The sequence below is a fragment of the Salminus brasiliensis genome, chromosome 25 (genome assembly GCF_030463535.1).
Source record: "Salminus brasiliensis chromosome 25, fSalBra1.hap2, whole genome shotgun sequence".
In the NCBI taxonomy this organism is placed as follows: domain Eukaryota; kingdom Metazoa; phylum Chordata; class Actinopteri; order Characiformes; family Bryconidae; genus Salminus; species Salminus brasiliensis.
This window is the reverse complement of record NC_132902.1, coordinates 23,776,908-23,802,351: the sequence shown is the minus strand read 5'-3', so window position 1 is coordinate 23,802,351 and position 25,444 is coordinate 23,776,908. Positions and strand designations below refer to the sequence as shown.

Sequence of the window (25,444 nt, the reverse complement as noted above, 5' to 3'; positions counted from 1 at the left end):
GTCCAGGGAGGTTATATGGAAACTGAGCTGCAAAGACGGCCTGTCTGGAGTGTGTTTGATGCTTGTGATGTCACAAATTGAAATTTTCCTGCAGATTACATTTGAAAAGGTTGAGGTCTCCAGAGTTGGCTCTGTTGAGAGATGCCGGCTGTGCTTTCAAATAACATTAAGCTCATGTGCTAAAAAAAACAAAAAAAAAAACGATCTGGAGAATCAAACTGTGTCTCTCTCTCTCTGTGTCTCTCTCTCTCTCTCTCTCTCTCTCTCTCTCTCTCTCTCTCTCTCTCTCTCTCTCTCTCTCTCTCTGTGTGTCTCTCTCTCTCTCTCTCTCTCTCTCTCTCTCTCTGTGTGTCTCTCTCTCTCTCTCTCTCTCTCTCTCTCTCTCTCTCTCTCTCTCTCTCTCTCTCTCTCTCTCTCTGTGTGTCTCTCTCTCTCTCTCTCTCTCTCTCTCTCTCTCTGTGTGTCTCTCTCTCTCTCTCTCTCTCTCAGGCATTTTAATCTGCGGATGAAGAGGGATGTCTCTCTGTTTGATCCTGATCTGAAGGTGGAAATCTCCGGAGTGGAGACGCCGTACGACACTTCACACATTTACACAGGAGAGCTGTTCGGTAAGTGCAGAAACACACACACACACACACACACACACACACACACACACACACACACACACACACACACACACACACACACAGACCGAACCGTAAACACCATCCCCCTTTACTCACACTCTCTATAGTTACCAGGGAAACACATCTTCAATCTAATTTATTTATTTGCTGTTTGTGAGTTTATCTGTTGTGTGGGTGAGCGAGAGAGAGAGAGAGAGTTGTAGAAATTGTTTTTGTAGTGGGCTGCTTCGTTTGATGAGAAATTCAAGAGCTTATTCACTTGGAGCAGAAATCAAACTGTGTGTGTGTGTGTGTGTGTGTGTGTGTGTGTGTGTTTATACACAATTTGTTTACACTAAAGGGCGTACACATTCACATGGCTTCCTTTACCGTGAGCAGGCAGAGGCTGAGATAGCCAGTGCTTTTAACTTGTGTGTGTGTGTGTGTGTGTGTGTGTGTGTGAGAAACTGAGACAGAGTGAAACTGATTGCATCATTTAATAATTCACACATAATTTATGTATTATAAAAAGTAAAAAATTGAGGCAGCGTTCGGTATGAGTTGTGCCGTTAAACGATCCTGCTGATGCTCCTGCACTGACTGTAACAGGGAGAACGGCGTCTCCGTCATTCCCACTCTGGGCCGGAACGCTGCTGCTACTGCACTATGGAGGTTTGGTGGTGGAGCTGCAGGAGGAGAACCTCTCTCCAGAACTGCTGCTGTGTACCGCTGCATAACCCATAGAGTCATAATAGTGTAAAATTCCTCCATCCATCATCCATCCCTTCATAGATCCCTCTATTCATTTTTATTCGTTTATCCAGCCAGCCAGACATCCCACTATCCCTCCCTCGTTTCATCCATGTATCCATCATCCTTCCATCCATCCATTGTTTAGTTTTTTTTTTTATCCCTCCATCTATTCCATCTATTCCTCCATCCATCCTTCTATACTTCAGTTGATCCATAATCCTGCCACCCATCCTTCCTTTCCTCTGCCCATACGAGTCTCATACTCATACGAGAATGAGAGTCTCTCAGACGCCAGAATTCAGAGTCTGACTCTCCTCCTTCCTCTCTGGTCCTCCTCTGGTGTGCTGTGATGTTAATGAGAGAGTGTTTATGTAAAAGGGGAGGTTGACTGTTGAAAACTTGAGCTTTCTCTTTCCTGTTTTCTGTTCGAGAAAATACAGAATCCTGTAAAAAAACAAAAACAAAAACAAAAAATCTATTTAAATATGCTAATTACAACATTATCCTTCAGCTTTCTGTATCTCTCCACCTTTTTATCCCCCCCTCTCTCTTTCCCCCTCCCTCCCTTCTGTTGTATTAGCATTGGCTGTTCTGTTCTCGCAGTGTTTTGCAGGAGCTGCAGGTCATACCTCTTAACACTGCTCGGTTCTGTCCTCCTCATCTCGCAAGAACGGCACCCATGCACTCCGGAACGCCTCGCCCCGCATTACGGCCCTGATTTAAGCATTCAGAAAATGGCAAAGAGCCACGCTGGCGCAGAATTCTTAAGATGGCCTGAGATTGGCTGGAGCATTAGCTGCGTTCCTGCCGCTGATTGTGTTACTGAAATAGCAAGTGCAAACAGTTGGAACAGTTCTATTAAATCCAGCCCTAAAATTGCCGTCTCTTTCCTTTTCAATAGCATGTCCTCTCTGGGCTTTTCATTCTGAAGTGATAGTCATCAGTGGAGCTACAGGGTTCCTGCAGGCCTTTCAGCGCTCATTCTACTGTGTTAGAATAGAGAGAGAGAGAGAGAGAGAGAGAGAGAGAGAGAGAGAGAGAGACGGAGACGTCTTTGGTAAACTGATCAGCTTCAGTCTGTGAGAAGTGGTTTGTATGTTTTCCAGGATTTCTTGGTTTATTTTATGGGAGCTGGTAAAGCTGGTGTTATTAATTATTGAACAGGATTACAGTTAAAATAATCATCAGTTTAGCCCCTCCTCTTGTATGAATCTTCAATAATTAGTTGTGATAATGATGCATATTTTAAATCCTCTTGCCGCTCTCTCATGCTGCATTGACTTTATACCAGAAGGTGGGCGACAGCAAGCTAGATGATCCATTATTTTCTAATGAGCAGCGACTAATAATTCCACCATCAGCATCAATATATCCAGTCATCTCTCCACCCAGCCACCCTTTAGCAATCAATCACTCCCTCCACCCATCCGTTCTTTCAGCCATCCACCATCCATCCACCTATTCATCCTTTCTGCCATTCCTTAATCTGCAGCTATCAGCTGTCAGTATCCTTCCAACCATCCATCCATCCTTACCTCCATCCTTCCATCTCTCCAGCCATCCTTCCATCTATCCATCTATCCTTCCATTCATCCATTTCTTCTTCCTTCTAATCCATCCACCCCTCTATATCTATATATCTATATCCCTCCCTCCAGCCATCCATCCCATTATCCATCCATCTGTTCAGCCATCCCTACATCTGCAGCTGTCAGTATCCTTTCAACCATCCATCCATTCCTCCATCCTTCCATCTATTCATCTATCCTTCCATTCATCCATTTTTTCTTCCATCTAATCCATCCACCTCTCTATCTATCTTTCCTGTCCTTCAGTCCGTCCATCCTTCCACACATCTATTCGTCCACCCACCCATCCATTTATCCCTCCTTCAATCTGTCCCTCCCTCCATCCATCTCTTAATCCATCCTTCCATTCAGCCATCCCTCCACCCATCCATCCTTTCAGCCATCCCTTCATCTGCACCCGTCAGCTGTCATTATCCTTCTAACCATCCATCCTTCCATCCATCTTTCCATCTAACCATCAATCCTTCCAGTCAGCCGTGCCTCCACTCCCTCGTCCATTTCTCCTCCCACCTAATCCACCCACCCTCCATTTATCTGTCCTCTCAGTCCATCAATCCTTCCACCCATCTATTCGTCCACCCACCCATCCATCTATCCCTGCTCTAATCCCTCCCTTCAGCCATCCATCCCTTTATCCATCCTTCCGTCCAGCTATCCCTCTAGCCATCCATCCATCTGTTCAGCCATCCTTACATCTGCAGCTGTCAGCGGTCAGTATCCTTTCCACCATTCCTCCATCTTTCCATCTTTCCATCTATCCTTTCGGTCATCCATCCTACCCTCCAGCCACCCACCCATCCCTCCCTTCCTTCCTCCCTCATTTCTAACTCTAGAGACTCTAGAATTCCGACTCTCTCTTTTCTCCCTCTTCTCTCTTCTTCTGCCACCTCCAGCGGCAACGGCAGCATCCTGCATCAGTCAGCATGATGTCTGGTTAGGAGTTCAGCTTTCCCAGATTTCCCTGGGGCTTGCAGCCTAGGAATGGACCAGATTGACCGAACACTCAGACTCGCTGTGCCAGGAGTGCTCTTGCACAACAGAAGGTTCACCGTTATTCAAAATACCACAATACAGTAGGAATCCTGTAGCGATAAACAGTATTCCTGTAAAAATCACATGTTCTAATAGATGCATGTAATGTAGAGGTAGGAGTCTTGCCCTAGGAGTAGAGCGTGGTCTGCTTGTCTGCTTGGGGAATTGAACCCTTGTCAAATAGGTTAACATAATTCTATGGATCCATTAACCAGTTCAGAGCCCTGATCACCAATTCAGTCCTTAACCAACACCAGGAAATGCAGATATCTGTTGCAGTAGATCATCTCCTCTAGTTTGGCCATGTTTAGAGTAGCTGAAGAGAAGCTTTGAACGTTGTTTGGCTGGAACTGTCTTTCTGTTGCTGACTGCTGTCACGGTCCACCTGCACATTCAGTTTCCTGTTGATCTTCATTCGTCCTGGAATGAGGGAGTGGAAAAAGTGAGCGAGAGCGAGGGAGGGAGTGAGTGTGTGCGTGAGTAGGATGGATGGGAGCTGCTCTGCTCCTCTTGGTACTGGCTGTGTGAAGGACGGAAAACTCCAACAGCAGGTTTAATAGTAAGAATCAAATAAATGATCAGCCATAACATTAAAACCACCAGCCTAATATTGTGTAGGTCCCCCGTATGCCACCAAACAGCTCTCACTCTTCAAGTCATAGACTCCACAAGACCTCTGAGGGTGTCCTGAGGTATCTGGCTCCAAGACTAACATCAGCAGCAGATCCTCCTTTAAGTCCTGTAAGTTGTGAGGTGGGACCTCCATAAGCATCAGTGAGCTTTGGGCGCCCATGACCACTGGTTGTCCTTGCTTGAGCACGTTTGGTAGGTGCTGACCACTGCATATTTCTGAAACACCCCACAAGACCTGCCTGATGTTTTGGAGATGTTCTGACCCAGTCGTCTACAACATCACATCACAGGTTCTTGGCTCAGATTCTTACGCTCGCCCATTTTCCCTCTTTTAAGAACTGACTGTTCACTTGCTGCTTAATATGTGGATCCCACCCTTTGACCGGTGCCACTGGAGCCAGAAAATCAGTGTTCTGTTTTGATGGTGGTTCTCTTGTAGGTGTTCTCTCACGCTGAGGCACATTATCAAGGCCTTCTGGCATTAGGGGCGACTTTCTCCCTGCCACGGGTCAGTGGAGTAAACTTCTCTTGGCAGTGCGAAGCCCAGCCTGTTTCTCTTTTCCCTTTGGACTGGCACACAAAGCTGAGAACAGATAGCACTCAGCCGACTGATAGCATTCTGAGAGGCTTCCTGTATTCCTGCCAGCAATCCCCATCGTTCAGGCCCAGCTCAGTAAGCCTCACTGTCTGCTTCGCCTTCCTGCTTTGAGACCTGTTCATCTGTAGAGAGAGTTCTTAGAGAGAGGGAGAGAGAGAAAGAGGGAGAGAGAGCTCATCCTTTTGTTGTTTAATAAGCTCCTCTGCTTTGATTGTCAGTGACATTAGCGGAGTTTATGGAGCCCATTAAAACGGTCATTATGAGACAGATCTGGAGGTCAGTGGGGCGGTGTGTGTGTGTGTGTGTGTGTGTGTGTGAAAGAGAGAGAGAGAAATATAGAAGAAAATAATATCATATCAGGCAGTTTTTAGAAACTTCTCTCCAGTCTGACTCTAAAACCCCTTACTTTAACCTTTAACTGATAAACTACCCTTAAAGTAACATTACACTAAATGTCAAAAGTTTGTGGACACCTCTTCTAATGAATGCATTCAGCTACTTTAAGTTGCACCGTTTGCACCCACAGCTTAGTTTGGTCCCTGTAGAGAAGTATTGCCAATAGAATAGGACTCTCTGGTGCGGATAGCAAACCAGCTTGGCTCCATGCTGCCAGGCGTGGGCTAGAGGGGTACAAAGCTTCCCGGCATTGAGCTGTGGAGCAGTGGAAGAATGGTGTTCTCTGGAATGATGGAAGGTTTGGGATAAGCCTTATGGAACAGTGTTGCTGACTGAATCATATACCACCCATGACTATAATGCATACACCTGTAAATGTTTGCCCTGTCCATATTAATCAGGCTCAGGTTCTCACCGTCTGACCTGTGTGTGTGTGTGTGTGTGTGTGTGTGTGTGTGTGTGTGTGTGTGTGTGTGTGTGTGTGTGTGTGTGTTCCTCAGGGGAGAAAGGCAGTCTGACCCATGGCTCCATCGTGGATGGAAAGTTTGAAGGCTTCATTCAGAGCCATCAGGGCACGTACTATGTGGAGCCGGCCGAGAGATACCTCAAAGAACAGAACGTGCCCTACCACTCCGTCATCTATCACGAGAACGACATTGGTGAGTATGTTTATTCCTGGTTCTGTTTCCTGTCCCAGTGCTTTGGGGAAAATATTAATTATAAATATAAAATATTATAAAAATTATAAGTTGAAGTGCTTCACAATCAGTAACATGTAGGATCTGCTAGCCAAGCTTATGTGGTAAGCGCCCAGTTAACGTTAGCTAGTTAGCTGCCCTGATCGATTTTGATGTAGGGTGTTCTCACACTAGCCCTTTTTTTCCTCGAACCCGGGAACGTTTGTTTGGACAAGTTTGAAAGCTGTTTTTCGTGCCAGGGAGCGGTCTAGAGAACCGGCGGTCCTCTGAGAACTCTGGTCCCCCTAAAACGGTGGTCTGAGCTTCACTCCAAGCAGACTCTGGTGCGATACTGCAACTCTCTTCTGGCTGGTCTTCCTCTGCGCACCATCAGTCCCCTGCAGCTCATCCAGCCACGTCACTCGACTGCTGCATTCTCTTCACTGGCTTCCTGTAGCTGCTGCCTGCATTGTATTCAAACCCCTGATGCTGGCCTACAAAGCCAAGAACAGACCAGCCAGCCCCTCCATACTTAATGGCAATGGTCAAAAGCCGATCCGCACCAAGAGCCCTTCCAGCTTCAAGTACGGCTCGGCTCGACCCGCCATCCCTCAAAATCCACGGAAGACGAGCGTCCAGACTTTTTTCTGTCCTGCACCAAAGTGCTGGAACGAGCTTCCCCTGGGTGTCCGAACAGCAGAGTCCAACGCTCACTGTCTTCAAACCCAGACTGAAGACCCTCCTCTTCTGAGAGTACTTGGATGAATAGCAGAGTGGTCTCCTTACTGACTTGTGTTTAGTAGAGTCTAAGATTAGAGGTACCTTTGAACTATTAGTCTATTTAAACTAGCTGAGGTTTTTCTTGGGTAAATAGTGAAGCACTTTTGTAAGTCGCTCTGGAGAAGAGCGTCTGCTAAATGCCTTAAATGTAAATGTAAATGATCTGCTGAGCACTTGGATGCTATCCACTTCTGGTGCAATGTGTGGGGTTGCATGATTGGTTATTTGTGTCACGTGACTTCGTCTACTGCTCACCTGCATGCCATGACTCCAGAACGCACTGTTCCTCTCTGTCTGAGTACTGGTGTCCACTGGAAATAATGAAAAGTGGACAATCCTAGGTCCTACCATTTAGCAGTCGATCCACAGATGGAATGGAATGAACGTTGCCCCCCCTAACGTGCCCAAAATCATGGGTCATGGGTGGAGACAAGCGTGAAGACGCCCTCGGTCTTCTACTTGGAAAAAATCTAAATGACCATCTTCGCATTCATATGCTTTGTAATCAGACTTATGGAGGATTTGCTAGCTGAGTCTGTCTGATATACCTAGTTAATGTGTGCAAGGTAGCTAGCCTGATCCACTTTAAAACGGTAGAGTCTGTGGACTAATTAACGACTCCTGTTACTTACTTAGAAACAAAGATTTGCTTCCGAGGCCCATGAAAATGAATAAAAAGGTGGTAAAGAGGTCAGTAATCTGCCAGCAACGTATCAAACCTGCCCATTCTGGCTGTGGTTTTATGCCTAACACTCTCTGCCCCCCATTTACTCAATCAATATCACTCCTTTCGCAGAAGGCCTCCCAGGGTTGTTAAAACTCATAATGTTTTTTAATTTAATCTTTATTGATTAAAGATTAACATGTATTATTAATAAAGCTTAATTAAGCCCTTAGATTATGTATATAAGCCTATACATCCGTTCTCCACTCTTATAACTACATTATTGTCATAATTATCAGTTTCATAGGCCCTAAAATAGAACCCTGTGGGACTCCAACAGTTACCTAGTAATTGGGATGAAGAACTGAATAATAAGGGGCTGAGCATCCACATACCTGAGAAGTTGCAAAGCGAAATGTTAATTATTGAAAGTACTTGGGTTTTCTATGAGGATTGCTATGAGGATTTGATTGCATACAGCAACAAGAGCGTAAGTGTGGTCAGGATGTTGGATGATAATTACCACCCCACCTCATCCCTAACTCATCCCGAACTCATCCTTAAAGTATTGAATGGAGCACCACCATCACTTCGGAGAACACAGTTCTTCCACTGCTCCACGGCTCAATGCTGGGGGGCTTTATACCCCTCTAGCCCACGTCTGGCTTTAGGCAGAACGGTGCTGATAGGTTCATGTTGATCTGCTCCTCCAGGGAGCCCTATTTTGTAGGCAGCACTTCTCTACAAGGACTAGACAAGCTGTATGTATGCATTTGCACATGTGTCAGCGATGCAAGTTAGTAGCTGAATGCATTCATTAGAAGGGGTGTCCACAAACATTTGGACATGCATCCCTCCTACAAATGTTTTTTAAATGGTGCGACATAATCAGTCAGTCAGATACTCAGGCAGGCAGGGAGGGGCTCTGTGTCTTTCCTCTGAAACACATTGAGACACCTCACATCATTTCCTGTGACAAGGTCCTTACAAGGTCGTAGGACAGATGGGGGTGCTCGGAGGACGACGCTGGTGGCCCGGCTCGGTGTGTGTGTCTGTGTGAGCTGACAGACAGCTGTAATTGGCCAGCATCGCTGCAGATTGACAGGAGAGATGATTATGGCATCTTGGGAATTCAAGCCCTTTGACCGTCCACGTCTGTGAACAGTCTGCAGTCGGTGAGGGGCTGGGCCGAGGTCATTATGTCTTTAAAATGGACCAATATTAAAGTTCCTTGAGTGTATTGGTATTTCTAATTGGCTTGCTTTGCATTGTTTAGATGAACAATCTGCTCATATACAAGAGAATTACTCATTTCCGGTGGTTTGGGGTGCTGCATCGGTGTCTAATTGCGATCTGTGATGTTTTATAAGGTGTAAGTGAGGTTTGATGTGCCTCCGAGCCAATTTTTGCCCTCCAGTTGCACATTTGTGGAAGTCAGGCAGGGAACTGAGGTTATTATTGGACTAATAGTGCAACTTATTGTCATTATAATCAAGCAGTGAAACAGTTTAGCTTATGAGCATGAAATAGTGTGAGAGAATTGCTTTGAAGCTGTTAAAAAACCCTTGGCACATTTGCAAATAGCAGTGAGAAGAGCACTAAAAGCAATTTCTCTCTCTTTCTCTACCACACACACACACACACACACACACTCCCTCCCAGTTCCTTAATACACTCCACCCTAGTTGATAAAACGGAGGAGGCCTGGCAGTTGAGCAGGAGTTTGTGTGAAAGGTCATAGACTATTGGACAGTATTGCAGACTGGTTTGTTTACATTGGCTTGATCCCATTTAATACACCCTATGTCCAAACGTTATGGGAAACACCCCTTCTAATGAATGCATTCACCCCTTGCTGACGCAGATGTGCAAATGCACACACGCAGCTTGTCTAGTCCCCTACATAAGCTTATTGACATGCTGCCTAATGCCAGGCGTGGGCTAGAGGGGTATAAAGGCCCCCAGCATTGAGGAGCTGTGGAGCAGTGGAAGAACTGTGTTCTCCGGAACGATTGTGGTGCTCCATCCAATACTTTTGGACGGAGTTGGGGAGTTGGGGATGATGAGATGGGGTGGTGATCATCATCCAACATCCTGACCTCAGCAATGCTCTTGTCGCTGAATGCAATCAGATCCTCACAGCAATGCTCCTCCAAATTTAGTAGAAGTAGCCTTCTTCCCTGGACAGCAAACAGCAAACTTTTTAATAACCTGGATTATAGAAGGAACAATAAATAAGCAGGTGTCCCAATACTTTTGGGACATCCATGTAGTGTATATTGCTGGTACGCGTTTGTTACGTTTGAGGAGCTGAAATGTGAAACTCTTAACCTCTAAGGCTCTTTATATGGGCTCTTATAAACGACAGAGCGATTCCACAGTCATTGGTGAAGACCCTTAATGTTAGAATAAGTGTATAATAGCCGTTTAAGTGGACAGGGCGGGTATGAGGGCACGGTCAGGGTAAAGGAAGAGAGGGTTATCCGGAGGCCGGGCCATACACGCGGTCAGCTACAGATCTGTACGGAAATGATTAGCACACACACACATGCCAGGCAGAGAGGGTGTTGGAGATAACAGTGTGGGTGTGGGTGTGTGCGTGTTTGTTTTTCTGCACTTCAGGACAAAAGTGTTTGTAGGACAGCCAGAGTTAAACAGGTCGAAAGTACGAGAACAACACAAATACAGAAACAGACTACAGAAAGTCCCTGGTTCTTTATTTAAAACTGAAAGAAACTATAGATTGTTACTGAGGTTAAAGTCAGCCTGACCTCAAAACTGAATTTATATATATATATATATATATATATATATATATATATATATATATATATATATATATATACACTTAAATATAATACATAAGGTACAATTTACATGCAGCTTCTCATACATATTTAATACATAGTGGGGCATGGTGTTTACATTTATACATTACATATAAGATAATATACATATAAGTATTCCGTACATATAATACGTATAGGATATACATTAAATAATGTGCAGTATGTATTGTATATATGGAAGTAGCTACGTGTCATAATGCTGTGTATGTATTATATATAGGTAACTACTAAATACTTTACATGTATATTATCCTAAATGTATTTATGTAAAAGTACCTACATAAAATTAAATATTATACATATAGGACATATATAGATGTTGTTATATATAGGTGTATATATATTTAATGACATATTCTTTCATGTAGGTACTTATATAATATATATATAATATATATATAATATATATGACACATGCATGTATATGTATATATTACATCTGGGTCATTACTACATATAGTTGCATATGTATATATATATATATACATATATACAATACAAATGCCACATTATTACATATAGGTACTTACATATACATATTACACATATATGTAATATAATACATATGGGAAACAAGGTTGTTTGTGAGTGGATTCTCTTGCTCCATACCCTGGCAAGTTGATAGCATGATCTGTGTGTGTAAGAGTGTGTGTGTGTAAGAGTGTGTGGGTGGATTCTTTTCCTTAGGTGTGTCTGTTTCACCAGAGCAGGACTGTTAGCAGTGACAGGCTAATTTATGACTTCCCGCAGATTCAGTAAATATCCCCTCCCCTCCCTCACCGTGCTCTGGAAGCTCCTGAGGCTCCTGAGGCTGCTTCAGCTGCAGTGGAAACGAGCAGCTCCGTTCGGCCCAAAGCCATTGCCTTCCTTTGATTTTTACCCCTTATTAGTTTCAATAACACTGTTTCTTTAGAGATCTTTAGAACAGAACACAATATGGACAAAAGTATTGGGACACCTGCTCATTCTCCATTGTTTCTTCTAAAATCAAGGCTATTAAAAAGATCTGATCCTGCTTTTGTTGGAGTAACTGTCTCTACTGTCCAGGGAAGAAGACTCTACTAGATGTTGGAGGAGCATTGCTGTGAGGATTTGATTGATTCAGTGACCAGAGCGTTAGTGAGGTCAGGATGCTGGATGATCACCACTCCACCTCATCATTACCAACTCCCCAACTCATCCCAAACATACTGGGTGGAGCTCCACCAGCCATCATTCCAGAGAGCACAGTTCCTCCACTGCTCTTTATACCCCTCTAGCCCACGCCTGGCATTAGGCACTAGGTTCATGTTTATCGAAGTCCTATTCTATTGGCAGTACATGTTGTCCAAAGACATATGGACATATAGTGTGTCAAAGCACTTCTGTAGAAAATCCTTGTTGTTATGACCTGCTGTGTTCTCCTCTACACCACCGTATTCACGCCTTCCTGTTATGATGGTGTTCAGTCTGCAGAACACTCTCTCTCTCACTCGCTCGCTCGCGCTCTCTCTCTCGCGCTCTCTCTCTCTCTCTTGTTCATCTTTACCATGACTCTATTGACCGGATTCTCCAACCCAGGATAAGCCTAACCCCTATTAATGCAACACCCTGTGCTGCTGAGCTCCAGCCTGCCCCCTGCTGGTAGAACACCCCTGTTTCAGTGTGTCTCACTTCTATTATTGTATGTCGCTCTTCTGCTTTTCTCTCTCTCTCTCCCTCTCTCTCTCTCTCTCTCTTTTTCATACATTGTCTCTCTCTGTCTCTCTCTCGCTGTGTCTCTCTGTCTCTCTCTCGCTGTGTCTCTCTGTCTCTCTTTCTTGCTCTCTCTCTCTCTCTCTCTCTCTCTCTCTCTCTTTTTCATACATTGTCTCTCTCTGTCTCTCTCTCGCTGTGTCTCGCTGTGTCTCTCTGTCTCTCTCTCGCTGTGTCTCTCTGTCTCTCTTTCTTGCTCTCTTTCTCTGTCAATATCGTTCTTTCTCTCATTCTATGTGTAAAGCACAGAGTGTTGAACGCTCTCTGAAACCGAAGCCGAATCCATTTAGATCCGTTTGCCCTTCAGTGATGAATCCCCCTCCGGTCTCACTGACCCACTTCTCTGTACCGGCTGATAATGACCAAAGAAACCACACCTGCACGCACCTGTGCACCTGATCAGAGGCTGTACTGAACTGGTCCTCCTGGTCTTTGTGGGCTGATGGTCCGGTTGTTGGTGGTGTTTACGGTCAGTCTGTGGCTGTTGGAACAATGCTCTGTGTTTTCATGGACGGCTCATTAGACAGGCCTCCTCCGCCCTGCTGCACCGGCGCGTCCTGGGACCACAAATCCGCCGCCTCATCCTATTCGCCGCCCTGCCCTGAGTAATTAGGGAGCGCTCCCGCACACCTACACCTTCTGTCGCCTTGTTTTCCAGCATTTGTCATCGTCTGCCTCCTGCACGAGCCTCACCTGTCCCGTCCAAAATAGCCTGACCCGAGTGAGCGTGTCTGAAAGATGAATGATGAGATCCAAATCGAAAGTTTTGATGTGTGATGTGTGTGTGTGTGTGTGTGTGTGTGTGTGTGTGTGTGTGTGTGTATATATATAAGTACTGCCAATAGAATAGGACTCTCTGGAGGAGCAGATAAACATGAACCTATTGGCACCGTCCCAGCTAAACCCAGGCGTGTGCTAGAGGGGTATAAAGCCCCCCAGCATTGAGCTGTGGAGCAGTGGAAGAACTGTGTTCTCTGGAATGATTGTGGTGGAGCTCCATCCAGTACTTTTGGGATAAGTTGGGGATGAGGTGAGGTGGTGATTTTCCAAAATCCTAACCTTACAAACACTGCTCTTGTTGCTGAATGCAATCAAATCCCTACAGCAATGCTCATCCAAAATCTAGTAGAAAGCCTTCTTCCCTGGACGGTAGAGACAGTTACTCCAACAAAAGCAGGATACACTCTTTAATAAACAGTGAATGAGCAGGTGTCCCAATACTTCTGTCCATTTAGTGTATAGTCAGGAGTTGGCACATCTGGAGTGCAGCAGATGGACGTCTGGAATGGACGATATTTTCAGACAGTGTTATTGTCCAGCTGATATATCGGCCCGGTCGTGGTTCAGAGCTCATGTGTGTTCTGCGTCTTTCTTTGTTCCCAGACTACCCTCATAAGTACGGCAGGGAGGGGGGCTGTGCGGACCACTCCGTCTTCGAGAGGATGAAGAAGTACCAGGCGTCTGCTGTGGAATCTCCTGCCCAGGTCAGTCTGGATTGGGGGTCTGTTTATCGTATTGTCATTAGGGGTGTAATATAAGAAAATATCGAAGTATCGTGATATTGTGTTTAGCATTGACAGTATTAATTATTAATAATTAGTTTGTTAAAGATATTTTACTCCATTATCTTCATTTGGGAAGATCTAACATGGAATTCTACCTGGTTAGAAATTCCCAGCTATGGTGGGAATGCTCTGTTCTACCAGCGAGAGAACCACACTCATTTCTTTGGTTCTAAACCGGTTCTGAACGCGCCGTTCAGTAGGAGACAAATGCTAATGCTAATGCTAATACACACAAACACTAAGTGATCAGACTGCAGAGCTGTAGCTAAAGGAACTGGGAGCTGATCGGACTGGGGTATAAACACTTGATACCTTAATACATCGAAATGTACTTACACCCCTAATGTTCAGTGCTGCTCTGAGGCCCAGAGGTTGGATCTGGCTTCTACACCTGGTGGGTTTACTCACCTGCACTTCTGGCAGGCTGTGGTTTAAAGTGTTTTATCTGAAACATAAAACCGTGGTATAGCCTGTTTTCCTTTACTCCTACTCCTGGAATTGAAATGCTGGGGTTTATGTGTAGGTACGTCTGTTCTCTGTCAAAAGTGATGTGCTGCCTCTCCTCCCCGCTCAAGCAAAAGCCCGATAAGAGTACTGGGAGATGATTAAATTACAATGTGAGGCTTTTAAGGGCACTACACTGCATTTATGGATTCATCTGTCTTTGCAAGTGAAACGTTGAGCACTGGCTTGCTTTGGCAAAGTTGGCCCAGCTCCTCTATCTGCTGCTGAAAGGTTCTCCGGGGAGTAATTGAGCCTGGGTGTGGTGGCACATTCCAGAAGGTTTGTTGCATTGAGGGTTTTCTCCTGGCTTTATTCTGGGACCCTGAGCTGCCTCTCCCGTTTCTTTGCTGTGGGGGAGTCCTGCATTATGCAGTATGTCAGTGCTGCGACTCCTCATCCATTCCTAAAAGCTCAGGTTTGTGTGAAAGCCCAGAATCTACCCAGCAAATGCAGGCCATACCTGTGTGTGCGTGATTATACCTGTGTGTATGAGTCACTTGAATGCTCCACACCAGTTCATACTGGAAGTAACACACACACAGTGAGAGCACTAGGGAGAAGCCAAGATCCACAGTAATTATTACTGGTATTAGTGTTTTAACTAACTTGCCTGACGGAGTCCGATCACAGAAAATGCATCCTGCCTTGCATTAAATGTGGACGAGATCCGTCTCTCTGACCGCCTACCAATGTGGTTCGAGTGATCCGATCATAATCCGTTCACTGTGTCTGGAGGAGGGGGGGTTACCAGGTATAAACAGGCTCAGAGTGGCCTTAAAATACTCAGCATGATCTTTTCATCTAAAATATCCAACGCCAATTGTTCTGTCCAATGTTCAAACCAAATAATTATTATTAATAGAAACTAAATAGAAAATACTTTATACTTTGTACTGTTAAATTACCATTCTGGAAATACAAGGTTTTTATCTGAAGGTGACGAGTGGCTCTTCTGAGTGTATCACGGTTATTGTCAGTATGTAAACACTGACTAATTGCATGTTCCAATACAAAGAGAGCATAATTAGTTCTGTTGAACTGAATGTAGTGCAGTGCTGTGTGTGAAACACTTACTGGTTGACCAAATTTGTGAAAATTATTATTATTTTTTTTTTTGTTTTTTGTTTTTTTTTGGTCCATTCCAACTTATTAGACATTTATTGGGTTTGTTTTTTGGTAATACTTTTATTATTATTTTTTTTATTTTTAATTTTTTCAATTTATTAATATTGTTTTTTTAGGTTAGTTTTTTTAACTTTTTAATTTAAAATTGTATTGATTTTTGTTGTATTCCTGTTTTCATTTGTATTAATTTTAATTTTATTACTTTTTATTTATTTCATTCTTTTTTTTAGAAGTTGCAGTATTGTTCACTTTACTTTCAGTTTTTATTTTAAATAGCACCTGGATTATGCTCATTTTGTGTACATTTAGAAATATTTGTGTTAAAAGTAATGAAATAAGAACATTAAAAGAAAAGATCAGGCTAATTAAATAGTGCAAATTTTAATATTTTAACATTTTAGGTTCACAGTGATTACTGAATAATTAATAGTACTTACAGTGAGTCCAAGAAGTATTTGATCCCTTGCTGATTTTCTTCGTTGGCCCACTAATAAAGACATGATCATTCTATACTTTTAATGGTAGATGTATTCTTACATGGAGAGACAGAATATTAAAAAGAAAATCCAGAAAATAAATCTAAGGAATATATATTAATTGATTTGTATTTCATGGAGTGAAATAAGTATTTGATCCCTTAGTATTCATTAGCAGTTCTGGCTTTTACAGACCAGTTAGACACTCCCAATCAACTTGTTACCTGACCTGAAGCCACCTGTTCTCACTAATCACTTGTGTGAAAAACACCTGTCCACAGAATCAGACAGATCACACAGATTTCAAGTCTCCAACATGGGTAAAACCAAAGAGCTGTCACAGGACCTCAGAGTCAGAATTGTTGACCTTCACAAAGCTGGAATGGGCTACAAAAAGATTAGTAAGGTGTTGGATGTGAAAGTAACAACTATTGGTGCAATTATCAGAAAGTTTAAAGAGTATAACATGACAATCAACAGACCTCGGCCCGGTGCTCCAAAGAAGATTTCGCCTCGTGGGGTGGCAATGATGCTGAGAACAGTCAGAAATCGTCCTGCAACCACTCGGCAGGAGTTAGCAAATGACCTGAAGGCAGCTGGGACCACAGTTTGCAAGGAAACAATTGGCAACACTTTGCGCAACAATGGATTCACATCCTGCAGTGCCCGAAAGGTACCCCTGCTGAAGAGAGCACATGTGGAGGCGCGCCTCAAGTATGCCAATGATCATTTGAAAGATGAACCAAGTTATTGGGAGAAGGTTTTGTGGTCAGACGAGACCAAAATTGAACTTTTTGGCCTCAACTCCACCCGCCATGTGTGGAGGAAGAAAAATGCTGCCTATGACCCCAAGAACACTGTGCCCACCGTCAAGCATGGAGGTGGAAGCATAATGTTTTGGGGGTGTTTCTCTGCCAAGGGTACAGGGCTACTTCACCGCATCACTGGGAAGATGGATGGAGCCATGTACCGCACAATCCTGAGGGACAACCTCCTCCCCTCTGCCAGGGATCTGAAAATGGGCCGTGGTTGGGTCTTCCAACATGATAACGACCCTAAACATACAGCAAAGGCAACAAAGGATTGGCTCAAGAAAAATCACATTAAGGTCATGGAGTGGCCCAGCCAGTCGCCAGACCTCAATCCGATCGAAAATCTATGGAGGGAGCTGAAGGTCAGAGTTGCCAAGCGACAGCCCACCAACCTTCATGATTTAGAGAGGATCTGCAAAGAAGAGTGGGCCAAAATTCCCCCTGGTGTGTGTGCTAAACTTGTGGTTAACTACAACAAACGTCTCACCGCTGTGCTTGCAAACAAAGGCTTTGCCACTAAGTATTGAGTGTGTTTGGCAAGAGGGATCAAATACTTATTTTCCTCATTGAAATACAAATTAATTAAAATATATTCTTTAAAATTATATTCTGGATTTTTGTCTTGATATTCTGTCTCTCCATGTTAGAATATATCTACCATTAAAAGTGCAGAAGGATAGTGTCTTTATTAGTGGGCAAACAAAGAAAATCAGCAAGGGATCAAATACTTCTTGGACTCACTGTACCTCCTAATAAACCTTCAAATATTAATAACAATGTAATGAGCCCTAATTGGCTATTACTTCGAGACGTCTAAAGATGGATTACGTTGTTGTCGTCTGCCCTGCAGGAGAAAAGCAGACCGCGTGAGGAAGATGAGGAGCGGGCAGACGGGCCGGTGATCCTGAGGAAGAGGCGAGCAGCGCAGGCTGAGCAAAACACCTGCCAGCTCTTCATCCAGACGGACCACCTCTTCTTCAAATACTACGGCACCAGAGAGGCTGTGATAGCGCAGGTACTCTGTTCCACAGCACCCCCAGCAGGCTGGAGGCAGTTCAGTAGTGAGAACACACCAAATCGAGATCACAAAACCTCACCACCTTCCTCATCTCCTCGGCTTCAGTCTGATGTCTGTAGGATTCTGTAGGATGTTTCTTCCAAACAAAACAATGCAGTAATTTTTTATTGATGCAGTAAATTTGATTTGGCTCTGTTTTTATTGGCAGATGCCTTATGTTATACATTACTGAAAGAGGAAGCATTCTTTGGACGCTCCGACTCACTCCGACACACACCATTTCAGTGGCTGTCAGTACATAAAGACTCAGTGTTAGATCTCCATGACAGATTTATTGCACAGATGCCCTGATAAGCCTGCTGCTGCTACTCTGTGTGGGAGAGGGGAGTGAGCGGCTTTCAGGCTCTGCAGGTTGGCTCAGGTAGCAGGACAGCACCTGCTTATTTTCCTGTATACATTCTCATGGGGTTAACACAGTAATGCATTAAAAGTAATGGATGGACGTTATTTCTGGAAATTCAGGCCAACTTAAAATGAAACAGTAACAGAATTCAGAGCATTTTTGAGTTAACTCAACCCAGCTTCGCTTAGTCAAATCGTCTTTAATTTTTTTGACTTTTTACAGCAGTATATATCATGAGTTGCGCCTCAAAAACATCAGTAAATGAGCTGCAGCTGAAACTGATGAAATATTATGTAGGATGTTTAGTCTGTGTACTCCTCCCCCTGTTACATGGAATAAGGGAGGCCTTCCTATTCTCAGTCACCTGACCAAAGAAGGGCTGTAGGAAATGTTGATGGGATTTGAACTTATGATCTCCTGAGACTTGACAAGCAGGCAGTTAGACAGTCGCTCCACCCTTGAGCAGTAAAGCCATGTGCATTTCTGTATAAGAAAAATCAGAAGGGTACTTTTTTTTTTATTTTTTATTTTTTTTATAGATTTTCAATGAAAGACAAAGTTACAAGAAACAAGCCCTTACAATCCCACCCCGCCCCCCCAAAGCAGTTACATAAATCAAAATATACAAGTGTATATAAAGTGCACCTGTACAGAAACATATAAACTATACATCATCTGTGTCTATGAATAACTCAGCCACAAGCATGTATCTATAGTTAATTATATACACACACAGAATTATACAAAGGATACGTGGAGGAAAAAAAAAAAAAAAAAAAAAAAAAGGGACCTACACACGTGAGAAATGAACACTTTATCTGCCCTGTATTGTTCTTAACTGGGGACTATACAAATTTGTTCATATCTTAGACTAGTTAAACTACCTTAAAACTTGTTGGCCATATATATGAATAAGACAGTTGCAGCAGGGTGTATCAAACTAAAGATATACTATCCACAAATTCTACAAAAGGAGCCCAGGTTTTAATAAATTTAGCTCGGTTACCAGTCCGATTATACCTCATCTTCTCCAGTGGGATCATTGCCAGTACTTCTCTGACCCATTGTTTGAAAGAGGGGGGTTTCACTGATTTCCACTCCCGGAGAATCAGTCTCCGGGCCATCAGTGTGGCAAATGCCATAGCGTTTGACTGGAGGGCAGTGAACTGTTCCCCCAACGGAGACACCCCAAAAACCGCAATTGTGGGGTTAGGATCCACTGTCCGACCACATATATAGGAGACTGCTTCAAAGATCTTCTCCCAAAAAACTGTTAGTAAGTTGCATGACCAGAACATATGACCTAAAGTAGCTGGACTGTATTGGCATCTTGGACACCCTGGATTAATTCCAGGAAAGATTATGGCTAGTTTTGCAAGAAGGGTACTTTTACTCAGGATAGTGTATAGTATAGTGAAATTTCACAGCTCTAGACCGGCCCTACGGTCTAACTGCTGCTCATCAAGTGTGAGGAGATCATAAGTTCAGATTTAAGCAAAGGCTCAGGTCTCCATAGTCAAAAGCCTCCCAGTCTGAGGGTGTCGTGTGACAGAGGGCACTCTAACCTGCAGATGGGAATAAACAGTAATAAACAGACCGAGAGGGCGGGGCCACATACTAAACATTTTACACTGTAGTTAATCAGTTTCAGCAGAATTTACTGATGTTTTCGAGGCTCAGTTAACTCCAGAAATGCTCTGTAATCAAGTTACTGCATCAGGTTAAGTTGGTCAGAATTACAGTAGTTTACTGTACTGTAAGGAAACTGAGACGTCTAGACCTCACCAGCCTTACAATCCTCAGCAAACCCAAACTGTTAGAACCTGAATTTTTGGACTTGTGAGTGTGTGATTTCTGGGAAGTTTCTAGCATGTTCCACCACGCTCACACTGATTCATCTGGTCTGTCAGGTCATGTTCCTGAGCATGAAAAAGCCACATGTCAGCGTGGGACTGTTCATGTTTGTTGGATTAGTGTGATTTGAGTGAACAGTACTGAGCAGAGGTTTTAGCCACCTAATCATTACTCATTATTCTTAATCATTCCTCTCAGCAGTGAGAGAGGTTCTACAGTAGAAGCTCCAGATCTCATCAGAACAGATAAAGCAGGTGAAGATAAATCCAGTAAAAAGGAGAAACAAGAGCTTCTCATTCTGAAGAAAGAAAGTAGTGAGATCTTGTCTGTGAGCTAGTCTGAAGAACAGAGCTCGGTTCCTCTAGGTTTCTCCTGGACGCCCCCCAGTCCAGCCAGCACAGCGTGGAGGATGTGTTCAACTCCATCAGCAGCAGCAGCAGCAGCTCACCTGATTTACCATCATTAAGCCCTGATTTACCACCAAACCAGGTGTTGATCTGAGGAGAACTCTAAATAATACTAGACTCCATGAGAGAGGAGAACTTTGGAGATGTTCTAATGATGAACACAGTGATGGAGAACCACCACCACTTTCTGTAGGAGTGTTATTATCAGTGTTTATTCTAATATCAGTGTTTTACTGAGCAGATAAGCAGCTTTTCAGTGTACTTCACCTTGCTCAGTACTGTGTATCAGTATGGAGGTGAACTGTAATACAGTTGTCACACTGGTGTGTTTTTCCTAACAGATTTCCAGCCATGTGAAGGCCATTGACTCCATCTATCAGAGCACAGACTTTCAGGGCATCCGCAACATCAGCTTCATGGTCAAGAGGATCAGGGTATGTTTCAGTGCTGTGTGTCTCTCTCTCTCTCTCTCTCTCTCTCTCTCTCTGTCTTTCTCTGTGCCCAATCGATCTGTCCAGTGTTAAAGTTCCCACACTCCATCATAGTGTTGTTGCTGCAGTGAAATGTGGTGAACGGCTGCAGTAAAAGTAGAGGTGAGAAACATCTAAAATGTTAGTGGAACAACGTCATGCATCCAGCATCTATCAGCACAGGAACCCGAATTTGTTAGTCCTGCTTTCGGATCCTCACTTCACTCAGGCACTCAGGTTTTATTAGGGATCTCTCCTCACACTGTCACACACAGGCCTGTATTCAGAAAGAAGGGTTTTCTTTAGCCTCCTAAACTCTGCAGAACCACCGGTGGCTCCTAGCTTTTATTCCTCACTAGTATGACTTAGGAACCACTTAAGGCCACTATGCTGCTTTGCCCTCAGTAGCTGGAGTCAGAGAGAGCACAGTTGGCTATGCTTAAGAGTGAACAGCACAGGTGTCTGTTAGATGGTGCGGTGGAAATGGGGATCCAGCACTTTCCTCCAAGCGTGTGGCACGCCCAGCAGGGTCAAACTGATGCGGACAGTATGTATGTAATATAAATATTAAATAGCATTAAATTAGCCATGTACATTTATATTACACTAATTCATCCCAGCAGAAAAAAATATATATGTTTTTTTCTGTATTTAATATTTTTAAACTTCAGTTATGACCCGCAACATAACCGGAGGATTAAGACCCCTTTGTCTTTTTCTGTGTAAAGACTGCTCTGGTGGCCCAGACTAAGCTTAAATTGACATTTTTTTGATGATGCTGACCACTGGATCATTCATTGGTCATCTGTTGATGAGTAGGGGTTTCAGCTTGTCAAGGGGAAGCATATTGGATTATGTCCTGTTTTTTAATACATTTTTTAATTAATTCATTTATTTATTTTTAAATGGGATTAACCTCTAGCTTTGAATTCCAGGCAATATGTGCATTCATAGACCAACTGTTGTGCAATCACCATAGGGCTCCAGGGCTGTTTGGTATTTTATTATTTTAAAATAAATAAATATGAATAATAATCTTTATATTTAAAACACCTTTAAAGTGCCTCTCAAAGCGCTTTAAAGGAAATAGGGTAGACCAGTGTCCCCACAAGTGACATTATGCACTCAAAAAACTGGCAAGATGAACACGATTTAGAGAAACTGACAATTCAGAATGAAAGTAAGATGAATGTGAAATGAAAATAAACAAAAATAAAAATACAAAATGTTATGGCTATGAAATAAAAAAAATATTAAATAAAGGATAAAAATAACATGAAAAGGCAATAATATTAACAATAAAAGTAAGTAAAATCCCAGAAATCATAAAAAACAGCTTATAGTAATACAGAATGGTGCAATTAAAATAAATGAAGGTCAGATGTAAAATATATAAAAACATAAAAGGCTACAGCTGTAAAGAACTGCAATAAATGACAGACTATTCATGTGTGTTTTCTCTCTCTCTCTCTCTCTCTCTCTCTCTTTCTCTCTCTCGCTCTCTCTCGCTCTCGCTCTCCTTTCCCTCTCAGATTAACACCACGAGCGATGAGAAGGACAGGACGAATCCGTTTCGTTTCGCTAACATCGGGGTGGAGAAGTTCCTGGAGCTGAACTCTGAGCAGAATCATGATGATTACTGCCTGGCCTACGTCTTCACTGACAGAGACTTTGATGATGGAGTTCTGGGATTGGCCTGGGTCGGAGCTCCCTCGGGTACACACACGCGCACACAGTAGAAACAAGCTGCTGGCTCGTATCTGCATAATTCTGTGCACTGCTGCCCATGATTGGCTAATTAGATCATTACATCAGTATTCTGAATAAGTTGTTGGTATATGAGCGGTACATGCAGTAATGGGTCCCATATGTAACTTACAATATGCATACACTAAATGTCCAAATATTTATGGACACCCTTTCTAATAAATGCAGTCAGCTACTTTAAGTTGCACCCATTGCTGACACTGATGTGTAAATGTGCGCGCACACACACACATACACACACACACACACACACACACACACACAGCTTGTCTTGTGCCTGTAGAGAAGTACTGCCAATAGAATAGGACTGTCCAGAGCAGATAATCGCGAACCTATTGGCACCATGCTTCCTAATGCCAGGGTTGGGCCGGAGGGGTATAAAGCCCCTCAGTATAGAGCAGTTGTGGAGAAGTGGAAGAGCTGTGTTCTCTGAAATGATGGATAGTGTTGCTCCATCCAGTACTTTTAGGATGAGTTGTGGCAGTGATCATTCAGCATCCTGAACTTACTAACACTCTAGTCACTGAATTCATTCAAATGCTCCTCCAAAATCTGGTAGAAAGCCTTCTTCCCTGGACAGTAGAGACAGTTACTCCATTAAAACTCTTGATTTTGGAAGAAACTATGAATGAGCAGGTGTCCCAATACTTTTGTCCATTTAGTGTCTAAACTAGTATCTAAATGCAATACAACTTTTCTAAATCTAACTCTATTCATAACCCCTAACGTCTATTTGTAGGCCCCTTACAAGGTCTAGGACTAGTCCATTGGTTCTGGAGTTCAGCCCTAGTTCTCTATTAATGTCTTAATAATGTACAAAAACAAACACGCCCAATCACACACTTTAATTTCCCTGCCCGGCTGGTCGTTTTTACTGGACCTCTGTGTGTTTTGGCATAAAGCATCGGCTGTTTATCTGTAATGAGATCTGGGTGTGGGTGTGAGAGGAGAGGATGAGGAGGCTGTGATGAAGGCAGAGGGATTCTGATGTTTATCAGCTGTGCTTTACGGAGCATACACCCCATTAGCCTCCACTCACACTGATAAGACTCTCTGTCTTACTCTGCTGTGCTGCTGTGTGTGTGTGTGTGTGTGTGTGTGTGTGTGTGTGTGTGTGTGTGTGTGTGTGTGTGTGTGTGCACAGGCCCTGTGCTATTTTTAGATTTGATTAACTGTATGATCCACAATAGTTGAAATCACTTAAGCACATTATTTAAACATTATTTAAGCAAGAGCTTCTCATTCTGAAGAAAGAAAGTAGTGAGATCTTGTCGGTGAGCTAGTCTGAAGAACAGAGCTCGGTTCCTCCAGGTTTCTCCTGGACGCCCCCCAGTCCAGCCAGCACAGCGTGGAGGATGTGTTCAGCTCCATTAGCAGCAGCAGCAGCAGCAGCTCACCTGATTTACCATCATTAAGCCCTGATTTACCACCAAACCAGGTGTTGATCTGAGGAGAACTCTAAATAATACTAGACTCCATGAGAGAGGAGAACTTTGGAGATGTTCTAATGATGAACACAGTGATGGAGAACCTCCACCACCTTCTGTAGGAGTGTTATTATTAGTGTTTATTCTAATATCAGTGATTTACTGAGCAGATTTTGTAGTATACATTTCACAGGGGTCTAAAACTTTCGCATAGTACTGCATATACAAGATACCCTATATAAGCTCACCCTCCCACATACACACACTGAGGTTCACTGAAGTGCATTCAGGCTGATTTTCTGTCTCTTCAGCGTTTCTTGTGACACGTTTTTGCGCCTCGGGTGTTTATCACTTCAGTATAGAGAGAGAAAGTGAGAGTGAGCGAGTAAGAGAGAGAGAGAGAGAGAGAAGGTGGTTTGCTGAAAGATAGACCTGCAGTCCTGTAGAGCAGCTTTTTCTAAAGCCTAGGAATTAAAGTGAAAGGCTGAACAGGTGTGTGAGCATCTCTCCTCTCATACCCTCATACCTCTCTCAGCTTTATTTTAAACCAGGCCCCACACACTCTCACAGTCTAGATCAGTGGTCTGGGTTTATGTGATCATGAGCATTTGAAGAGTCATTCCGAGTTTGGGTTTCGTGTGAAATGGTTTATTGTAGAGAAACATTTTTTGGTTGTTTTTTTTATTTATTTATTTATTTATTTATTTCCTCTGGGGAAAAAGGCCTTGCATGTATCTCTCTGCCAGGAAAAGATTTGAAGCCTTTAAAGTCAAGTTTATCATATTTGATGCATATTAAGAACATCAGTGTAATAATTAAATATTTATTTATCTTAAATAATGTATAAATATATAAATACTACTACTAATAATAATACAGACTAATAAGAAATAAAAGAACATAAGAAAATGCAACCAGACATGTATTCTGCCCTCTGGTGCATTATCTGTGTACTGCGTGCACCAGAAAAATACATACAGATTTCTACTTTGAAATAACATTAATTTTTAAAGGCAACTAAGAGTTTAAGGGTTTGAGCAATTCTGTGTTTTGTGTGTATATGTATATATATATATATATATATATATATATATATATATATATATATATATATATATATATATATATATATATATAAACCAATATATATATTTTATTTTTTTAACTGCTGTAAGCAATAAATTCCTGAAAAAGGCACATGCAAGGTGGTCTCAGAGTGGCTCCATGGTCTAATGTGCTACATAGGGGTTGAGAGTTTGTATCCCGAGCCATACCGCTTTGCCATCAGTGGCTGAAAAGAGCA

At 43.0% G+C, this 25,444-nt stretch overlaps 1 protein-coding gene across 1 annotated transcript in view; it reads left to right on the top strand.

Annotated features, from left to right (window-relative positions):
* The window catches only part of adam10a (ADAM metallopeptidase domain 10a), a 106,134-nt gene that overhangs the window by 69,145 nt on the left and 11,545 nt on the right, over positions 1 to 25,444 (top strand). Inside the window, exons 3-8 of the mRNA XM_072671297.1 lie at positions 490 to 608; positions 6,110 to 6,268; positions 13,697 to 13,797; positions 17,646 to 17,810; positions 20,819 to 20,911; positions 22,480 to 22,663. Coding sequence (XP_072527398.1) covers positions 490 to 608; positions 6,110 to 6,268; positions 13,697 to 13,797; positions 17,646 to 17,810; positions 20,819 to 20,911; positions 22,480 to 22,663 — 821 coding nt within the window. The remainder of the gene's footprint in view (positions 1 to 489; positions 609 to 6,109; positions 6,269 to 13,696; positions 13,798 to 17,645; positions 17,811 to 20,818; positions 20,912 to 22,479; positions 22,664 to 25,444) is intronic.